This window comes from Maylandia zebra, linkage group LG18 (assembly GCF_041146795.1).
Source record: "Maylandia zebra isolate NMK-2024a linkage group LG18, Mzebra_GT3a, whole genome shotgun sequence".
Taxonomy (NCBI): domain Eukaryota; kingdom Metazoa; phylum Chordata; class Actinopteri; order Cichliformes; family Cichlidae; genus Maylandia; species Maylandia zebra.
In genome coordinates, this window is record NC_135184.1 from 12,088,325 (window position 1) to 12,098,315 (window position 9,991).

The 9,991-nt window shown below is 42.9% G+C and overlaps 1 protein-coding gene across 4 annotated transcripts; it reads left to right on the forward strand.

The window, feature by feature from the left end:
- Positions 1-175: 175 nt before the first annotated feature.
- LOC101472146 (neurturin) lies at positions 176-9,747 on the forward strand. Of its 4 annotated transcripts, none has more exons than XM_023155201.2 (4): positions 176-442; positions 611-1,039; positions 6,668-6,977; positions 7,476-9,746. In XM_023155201.2, the coding sequence occupies exons 3-4, from the start codon at positions 6,695-6,697 to the stop codon at positions 7,916-7,918; spliced, it is 726 nt and encodes a 241-aa protein (XP_023010969.1). In that variant the 5' UTR covers positions 176-442; positions 611-1,039; positions 6,668-6,694; the 3' UTR covers positions 7,919-9,746. The 4 variants fall into 4 exon arrangements, with proteins under 4 accessions (XP_023010969.1, XP_076732962.1, XP_004555364.1 ...); XM_076876847.1 differs by lacking the exons at positions 176-442; positions 611-1,039 and adding exons at positions 1,074-3,168; positions 3,509-3,822 and having other exon boundaries at positions 7,476-9,747; XM_004555307.2 differs by lacking the exons at positions 176-442; positions 611-1,039 and adding an exon at positions 1,074-3,168 and having other exon boundaries at positions 7,476-9,747.
- The last annotated feature ends 244 nt before the right edge of the window (positions 9,748-9,991 follow it).

Sequence of the window (9,991 nt, forward strand, 5' to 3'; positions counted from 1 at the left end):
CTCGGAGTTTATGTTGTCTTAGCCCCCTTTAAACCAATTGTGAACTTTCTTAATTCCCACTAAAAGATTGGAAGACACTCGTTTTAGCAGACCCCGCTAAACTGCACTGATCTGCCCATTTGAGGCTATTACCAATTGCCTGCTTAAGATGGCACGCTCTCTTGCGGCAGAAGGTAAATGTAAGCCTTTACTCAGGCCAAAGCATCCTTTAGTGCTTCTGGAGAGAGATTATCATGTCAGGAGTAATCCGACTCGGCCCACAAGCACAACTATGGAGGAGGAGGAGCATGAGTTGAAGGGGAAGGCACTCGGAGGCATCGGAGAAGCTCTGTGCTCCACTTACGGTAACTACACTCTCCCTCCTCACCCTAACCCATCTTCACGACCCGCAGAGTTGTTCTTGCTTGAGCTGAAGAGGAGACCTGCTGCTGGAAAAAAAAGGGTAAGGAAATGTGCATTATCCTTCATCGGTGTTGTTCCTTGGAGAAAAAATAATCATAAGGCAACGGAAATTCACAGAAATTCACAACAGATGTGATAAAAGTAAAGAAATCTGTAAGATCTGCTTATTACATGCCACCGTACCCTGGTTCTGCTCTGTTCTCCCAAGGTTCAAGTTTGCAAAGAAGACCACCAGTTCTGTATGGGGAAGCATGAAGACATGAGTTTTCTGAAGTAAAACTGACCACTCAGTGGCTTCTCTAAACATCCAGCTCTCCTCTTTTTGGATGGATAAGGCTGAATGCCATGAAATGCATGCTTATATTCAGAGGAATGCTGATTCTGATCTTTGCAACTTAAAAGATTTCTATGGAAGTGCAAATATGATGGAAGAATAATACACCCTTGGCTTGAATCAAGTCAGGACACCTCCCCTACTTGCAGGCACAAGGAGTTGTGATGATTTTTAGAAAACAAGCAGGAGTACTGTCCTCACTCCTCGCCTGTGATGATGATGGACTTACCCAGCCAGCACTCGCCTGTGGAGGTCAGCTGAAGACGACGCCACACAGCTAAGTCTGGATTAGCCGGCCGAACGGTAAGGACACCACATCTTCTTTTGTTAGTCTAAGCCAGCAGCTTATGAGGAAGGCGTTAGGTGCTGCTGACAGAGATGGCTCTCCAAGTGCTGGGGTGGCAGAAAACACACGTTATCCGTGTCAATAAGTGGCTCCTCGGTAGAGCCACATGACAATAGCGCACTACGGCCTGTCACAAAATGCTTGCAGAGCAGTAACCGCTCACTGGTCGCAAAAGGGGGTATCCCGTGTTGTTGGAAGAGCAAAAAGAAAAATAAATTAGCACTCTGATTTTCTTGCAACCTCTCAACACTCAGAAGAGTTTATTTTGCGAGGGAGGAATATTTTTCTTTGCCTGTCATTTGCCCAACATGGTGGTTTGCCTCATTCTAATGCATGAGTGCACTCTAAATACACGCTCCTTTAAAAAAAACTTAGTTCCCTACTTAGACTTGATAAGAAACTGGGAATTTGGCTAATTATTTTTTTTGTATTAATCATTTCAGGGATTTCCGCACCTTTAATAGTTTAAATAATTAAGAAGATCAGGATCACAATAGAGGCGCTTGATGACACTCATCCTTGGCATTTTTTACTGAACTGATGATCCCTTTTGCACTAAGCCCATATCATACATGGAGATTATACTGTATCTGGCTGTGCTCCGAGAGGAGGGATAGCGGCTAAGCCTAAAGTCAGTTGAGCTGTTCAACTTTCATAACCTCCCAAAGCTGCTCATATAAACTGATGGGGAAGCTGAACACATGTACTATTCCTCATTGCCTCAGTACATACGTGCTGCATGCATATAATGCAGACACTGCTAGCCTAAAGAAAGTATGGTCAATAAATGCAAAATCTCAACATATTTTGGATGTTTGTACTTGCTTGTGCTTGCTGGCGTGGGTCATATTCGAAAGTGGTATTCAGTGTGTGCCAGATGGCCGCCAGCCTTTTGTAAAAGCAACATCAACATGTTTAACATGGGTTTAGAGGTGATGTTGTTGTGCTAAAAGAGGATCCGACAGAGACAGATTAAGAGCCAGGATAGACTCTTTAGAAAGTAGCTGAGACGCACATAAAAAAAATAATGAGGCAACGTTGTGTTTCTCTGCCAAGAATAATGCAATCGCTTCACATCAAAAGGGTGATTCAAATGTCTGCACTGCACTTGGACTCTCTCCTCCCATAACAGCACAGGCCAGAAATACTGAGACAGGTGTCAAATGTGCATCTTTAAATCTACCTTCACCTCACTCCTCAATAATCCTGCTTTAACAGCAATAGGTATGAGTTGTGCGATTCCGTGCTAAGCCGTTGGGTCACTGGATTAATCCGTATCTAATCCAGGGGACCCGATAGTAGGCCTTCTAAAATAAAATTGAAACTTTTTAAGCCACTTACCCAAATCCAGTGGACGAAAAAGGATACCAGAATCGTGTTTAAAATTCAAAGAATGTGACCAAAAATTGTCACAACTTTTCCGGCATTGCTCAAAAGCTTCCCTTTTTGCTCAATAATGAACATCAGCTTTCTAGCTAACAAGGAACAGGCTTGTTTTGATTATCCCATGGTCTCTGAGTGACAGAGCACGAGCCAACCGATGTGGCTACCAGCAAAATTACACCACAGGCTTTTTTTGGTTGCATTAGAACCGGGGCCGGATATAGAACAGCCAATCCTGGCTCTGAAATCCCACTTTATTTTACAACCTCTTAGCCCACCCTGGTGCCACCACAACAAAGCTGGCTCACCAAGTTTGTCACTTTGCTTCTTCATTATTCTGGCATTTTGTGGGCAGGTTGGGATTTAGTGGTGGAAGAGCCTGCAGGTGCTCATTCTCTGTGGACCTTGCATGCTGGGCTAACCTCTGAGCTAGAGGTGTCTGACGGATTAATACGGACACACACACAGAGCGAGACCTGTGCTCTGCCACCAACACTGCAGCCAGGTGTTAACCCACGTGACTGCAGATAAAGCCGGCAGGCATTAGTGCTAATCCCGCCCTGATCTTTGGAATATGTCCCTATTACCTCCCCAAGCACTCTCTAGCTGTCCCCAGGTCTCCTGATGGTCACTTAAGAGGGAAAAGACAAGACAAAGCCTCTCTAGGACTCCAAAAAGCACGTTGTTTCTTTGCAGCAACATAGTAGGTGCCTTTCCCACTCTTTGGTTTGCTACTGCTATCTTACGAGTGCAGGTATTTACGGGGTGTGTTCAGAGTAATACAGAAACAGCCAGTCACATGGCTCCAGCGAAGCCGCAACTCACGGTGCATTAACAGTGCTCTGTAGGCACAGGCCTCACGTTTATGCAGTGGCAAACACACTGTGGTTAGACCTGGAGAGATTTCTTGATATCAAGAAACAGCAAGATGATATAAGAAAGATAATATAGTCTTATGTGATGGATTTTAGCATGTGTACACCATAGAAGTGAAGTGGGTGTCTGGCCAACAATTGAAGGTTGTACTTTGTCTAAATTTCTAGACAAGCATGCGTCAGATGACTGGGAAAGAGTGAAACCACGCAACTGCTGTACGTGTGTGTTTATGGTATGTATGAGTCACAGAGAGAAAGGGAGACAGGGTGAAACAGAAGAGGCTGTATTTAGAGAATATATAGGAACAAATGCTGCTGCATGGTGAGACATTGAAGTTGGTATCTGCTTCTTTTTTTTCCAGCACAAAGACGCTCTTCATTTTTGCTGTTCTGTGATCTTCTGTCACAATGACTGTGTCTCACTGGTCTCGATCCAGACTGGCTGACAGGAAAGCCCCCCTATCTGCTGTCTTCATTCAAAAGTAAAAACCACAAACGCCGCTTATCCCCATTTTGACAGATCTCTACTTCATCCGTAGGCTGTGACATTCTGTTGAGTGTCTCCTTCTGGCCAGAGAAGGAGGGGTTTGACACGGGTGCCATGCTGCTATATAATTACATTACCACCAGCTTAGAAGCACCAAGGCCACTGACCCAATTATTCCCCGAAAACGTCGATTTTATTGTGTCATTTGAAAGAATGCGATCTTTCAGATCATCAACAAGAGCTCAGTTGATCGCTGCAGATCGGCCTCCAACTGCGCCATGCGTGCATGCATGCGTTAGAGAATACATAATGTCTCGGGAATGGCTTTGACAGACTTAAGCATTTCTGGATGAACAGTTCACTTTCATGGTTTGCCTCAGACACGTTAAGAGCCTTCTGGGACTGTTTTCTCTCTGCTGGTAGCTCTTCAGGTGACATATGGCCCAGAGCAAATGTCAGGTGTGCTATCACTCCCACACTCTCTCTAGAATCACAAAATCCTCATTTCCGGCCGTTTCCATGGCTTCAGACTGTTTTCTCGACGTAAATAGAAGATTTTATCCCTTTGTTTTGGGCCTGACACAATCAACCAGCCTTCATATGCACACACTGGAGCATGCATGGGCATATCATGATGCTTTGTGAGGGCCAGACATGTTGTGTGGGAGCTGGTTTAGTTGTTTTTGCGAGTCATCTGCACTTTTATACCTCTGTTTGAGGATGAGTTTTCCTTCTGCTACAGAGTCCTAAGGGCTTCCACTATATCCTCTCTGCATTTACTGCTCTTCTCTGTTTGCTAGGGAACGAAAAAAAGCAGTATTTGTCCTCAGGAAGTCAGCTACTCATTTACATATCCATTGCTCTCCCAAGAAAACGCAGGTGCCTCTTCTCTCTATCAGTAAGTGTATATATATGTCCACAGGGGTGGGGGCCAGTTACACATATTAAATGTCTGTGCTGATTAATCATCCGTGAACATCTGAACAAGCTGCAGTGTGATCCTTGGCACTTTTATTGGCGCCAATTGACTGCAGATGTGACTAATGTGTTTCTGAGTGGTGCAATTATGACAATCAAAGTGTCTTCAGGGACATGAGATCAGTGCTTGATGATGAATCTCCATCCAGTGGCAGAGACAGTGGAAGACTTATCTGTTCTTTACGAGGTAATTGTTTTATCAGGATGAGCCACGGAGGCTGAGGACACCGATGCATCTCTGCCATGTGAAATCGCTAACTCCATGGATTAATAACTGCCCAAAATTGGCCTATTAATAGCATAGGAAAACAAAGCTCTCATCCTTAGCTGTGTAGAGTAGAAAACGGCTTCATTTAAACTGAGAATTCCACAAGTTAATGCCTGGTGGACCGAGCTCTCTGCCGTTAGGGTTTGGGGTCAAAGAAACAAAATGAAAGTTCCCATTTAGGCCTCCATATATAACTTCTGAGGCCTTCGCAGGCGAGAAACAAGCGTCAGACATATGGCCAGTCAGTGAGTAACATTCGGCCACAGCTACCACGCCACCTCCATGTTTGATTTACTTAGACTGTGTGTCAATTGAGGTTGCTAGGTGAAATGTTTGACTTTCAAATGATTGTCGTCGTACCCCTTCATTGTGCAGAAGCCGCTTACCACGTCAAACACATATGGAATTATGAGTGATGACTCAAGCTTTGGCTGATATGACTGGTTATACCTGTTTATATGCTGTTTGCACCACTGCAGCTCATGCGCACAGTCCCTTTCTATTTTCCATCTGTGTTGTCCGAATCACGCAGATGCAGAGGAGTGCAGGGAATTTTCAACCACCATGAGAAAACTGCAATGCTCCTACTGTTTTTGTCTCTGTCCTGTGATCTATAGGAGTTGCTGACTTTTAGAGAAAACACTTATTTTAGAGTTTTGTTTCTATAAAATATCGGGCAACCATGCAACATGTTTTCTCATTGTAAACAATCCGACTGCCTGCATACATTCCCCTGCAGAATCCAGCCTGGCAAAGCACTTTCTAAAGCTGGTCTGGATTTGCTGTTAGTCACTGCCAGTGTACTGTTTCCGGCTCTGGGGGAATGCTTTGCTCATTGCTGAAAAGATGTGAAGAGAACAAAGCAGTGGGCTTGTAAAAAAAAAAAAATATATACCAGTGGTTTGACATTAAGGGAAAAAAGAAAACATGGCACATAAGTCCTCCAAATTGAGTTTTGTGGCTGCAGTGTTGCTGCATCTGTTGGAAGGGAGGGAAGATAAAAGGGTATACAAGCTTGCACGTCCTATCATACATAGAATTCCAAATAGGTGTGGTTGAGACATTGTAAAGGAAGAAATGTGTTTTCCCTCTTTTCAAAGGTTTTTTGGGGAGGTTTTAGAAATTGGGGGTGGAGGCGACTCAGATGCTCATTCTCATCAGGTATTTTTATAAATTATTTTCTGCAGGTTTGCAGGGGTTGCATCCCGTTTGTCTTCAGCTCAAATAAGGAATGGCAGTCGTGTTGTTTTTCCTTTTTTCTACTTTTTTCACTTTCCCACACATCTGCATTCTTGGGTGTCAGCGAGTGATGTCGAGCTCACAGATCGTGACCTCACTTATAGTGAGAATGAGCTGGCAGCAAAATCAGAGAAAGTAAACCGGTGGTAAATTAAAAGCCCCGCTGCAGAAGCCTCACTCGAGAGAAGTAGATTTGTGGAAAGGTCGCAGCAATGTGATGGTGGTAGATATAGCAGTTTCGACACTGATGTGTCTGTGCTTTAACGTGACAAGTTCAAAAGTACATGGCTGAAGGCGTGACTGTTTAAACATGTCTGATGTTGCACACTTTGCCTCTCTCTCGCTCTCTCCGCAGAGTTTCAATGCTCCTCCACGTTCTAAGATGAAGTTATGGAAAGGTGCTACTTTTGCCTTCATGCTCTGTGCTGCAGCCCTGTCCACCATCCTCATTAGAAACATGGCCACCATCAGACAGTTCAAGCTTAACACAAAATATCCATCTTCACCCTCGTCGAGACCGTCTGCATTATTAGAATCAGCATCCAAGACCTCACCGCCATCATCGTCATCGCCCTCCTCAGAATCAAGGCCAGTGCCCCAACAGATGGGTGATCTGCATCGGAGGAAACGCTCAACAGACGACATGAAATCTTTCCTCTCAGAGTGTAAGATAAGCTGTAGTTTTCATCTTCACAAGCTTGTGAAAGGGTTCCGACAAAACACTCAGCACCTGACTCTGTTGCTTACGGAGCAGGTTTAACTGTTCACACACTGATGTCAGTTAGCACCGGTCATAGTTCACCGGTTCTCCACAGAACATCTCCAACCTCTAAGATGATGGTCTTTTTTTTACCTCACATTGCAACAGTGACAGACATTCATCAACAAACCTCGCTCTGTGGAACTTAAACACTTTCTGTTTAGCCAGCGCTGATAAGGATAGTTTGTTGCTGTTACGATAGATAACATTTTTGTGGTCCTCTGTTTGCACCTGACTTTGATTTCCATGCCAACGTCAGTGCATTATCTGTGTGAGCCATCTGTTCTGTTGACACTTCTGATTGTTGAAAATGTTAGACACAAAATTACACAGAAACCAGATAATCCCACCTCATGACCTGTCAATAACACTTTCTGTTGATTTATTCCCCTTTTTTTGTCAGTTACCATGATGTTGCAGAGCTTCACTGAGGGCGAGCTTCAGCACATGGTCGGAACTGTGCTAGAAACTAAGCGAAGGAAGAGCCGGCGGCTTGCTAAGACCCAGGGCCGCAGGACTAAAAGGGCCCGAAAGCCCAAGTCGTGCACCGTCAGGACGCTCGAAGTGAAAGTTAATGAACTGGGTCTCGAATATAAGAGCGAAGAGACTGTGCGGCTGCGCTACTGCAGTGGCAAATGCGATAAACACCGGGAAAACTATGACATGGTCATGAAGCACATGATGACAGTGGGCTTCAGAGAGAAGGGCCGCAGGGACAAAGTTAGCATTCAGCCCTGCTGCCGACCGATTGCATTTGAGGACTTTACCATCCTGGACACAACAGTAAACCCCAGCCGCTATCAGAACATACACAACGTATCTGCAAAGAACTGCGGATGTGTATGACCCAGAGATATGGACTTCTTTATGCTGCTCTCTCTCTCTGATGGAAGAGTCATGGTTGCTGTTAACAGAAAATCTATGGAGTATAAACTCAATGAGAGGAAGATGTGAATATGTTCCTGGATGCTCCAAAGCAGCTTTTTAAAAAAATAATAATTTTATTTTTTTTTTGTTGGACAGATAGACTATGGCATTTGACCATCAGTCTTCACAAGCTGAGACAGTGTCACGTGGACACCAAGACTTGACATGTACAAAGGCAGACAATGGCTGCTTAAATCACAAGTTTTTATCTTTTCTATCCATGTAGTAACACTGTAAACTGTGGTGTAACAACAATGTAGCAAGGTTTTGTTTGTGATGTCATATTTCAGTAGTAAATGAAACAGATTATGATTTATAAGCTGTAGGGGACCAGATCAGTGCTGTAACTGGACTTCATTCCCACCGGTGTTAATCACAGGACACTTCAGCCTCGTGGCCTGATTATAATGTTTTGTGATCTGGCTTAAAGCGTGTTGTTATTACAGGCCATGACTTTGGTTCCCTACTTCTATGCAATGTTACTAACTGCAGTGTTATTACACAGGTAAAAGAAAAAAGTGTTACTGATTAGAATTTGCTAATGCAAATCTATAGCTCCAGGTTTCATGCTCACGTTAAAAACTCCAGTGTATGTCGATTTGTGTTGAATAACAGCAACAGAGCAATTTAAACATTTCACACATCTGCTCCCTTGAGTTCTACTTTCTCAAAATACCCCAGTCTAAAATACGCAATTACCCATAATTTTCAGGAATTATTTTCCCCAAATAATTGCCATAACACACCAAGTCAAATCAACACGCGCGGGAATCCACAAAGTTACATTCATAAACATCGCACGTATCAGGTTGCCGGTGATATAACCCGTTTCATTTTTGTCTCTGGGTGTCATTTGTGAATGTTTACACTTGCACGGTCATTAGCTAATTTGAGAAGCAGGTGTAAAAGAGAAAAATGGTTTTAGTGAAAAACTAAAAACTTGGCAAAGTAGATGCTAGGATCTGAAGTGATGTTCGCACCTCTCCATAAAACCATGTAACCTTTCTAATCCAAAACCCACAGTACAGCCTTCCACTGGCCCTTCAAATGCCTCCTTTGTTGTATTGCCTGGTTGACTTTTAGGGGAGAAAAAGCTGTTGAAATGAATCATTAAGCATCTTTTTCACCTTCGCCGATTTTTATTTGGTTTGAACCCATAGCAACTGGCTGAAGTAAAAACATATTATGTCTGTCTGGTTTTTTTTCCTTTTGACTTTTTTTTTTCCGGGAAGGTGAAATGGAGATGCGGTGCATCTTTTTGTTGTTGTTCTTATTGTATTTATTTGGGAAATAAATTATGGTTTTGCATATTTATTTAGATTACCACACAGAAATGGGACAGCTTATCATCATTAAGAAACTGTGCCAAAAATGTTTATCTTACATTCTATACTGACTGCTGAATAAATATAATTTCAGACGTATGGATGTTTATCGTTTCTCCCAAGTCACTGATTTTGGGGGTGTCAAATATTCTGTACTCAGATTGTATTTAAAATAGAAAATAAATAAAACAATAAACTTTCAATGTATCATCCTCTTGATAATTGCAGAAATTTCAAACAGAAGGTGACGTCTTTGGTGAAGGCAGGATTGGCTTATGATCATATTACAAGAAATAAAGATTAAATATGCAGCGCCACTGTCATGATATTGTATACAGTGCTCTGTGAAAGAAAAAGAAAATCCTGTTTTAAAATGATCATTTCATTTATTAAAGGGGAAAAAAAAGCTACACAAACCTTCCTGCCCAATGTTGAAGTAAATTGCTCCCTAAACCTAATGAGTGGTTGTGCCACCCTTGGCAGCAAGAACTACAATCAAGAATTTATGATAACTGGCAATGAGTTTTTCGTATCACTGTGAAGGAATTTTCGGCTTACTTTTTTTCTTGTTGTTTTAACTGTTTAATTCAGCCACATTGGAGTATTTTTGTGGTCTGTTTAACGTCGTGCCAGAGCATCTCAATCAAATTTAGGTCTGGACTTTGAC

Coding starts and splice junctions, on each gene's coding strand:
- LOC101472146 (XM_023155201.2), top strand. CDS start 6,695: ATGAAGTTATGGAAAGGTGCTACTTTTGCCTTCATGCTCTGTGCTGCA. Junction 6,978..7,475: donor GAAATCTTTCCTCTCAGAGT/GTAAGATAAGCT, acceptor TTTTTTTGTCAG/TTACCATGATGTTGCAGAGC.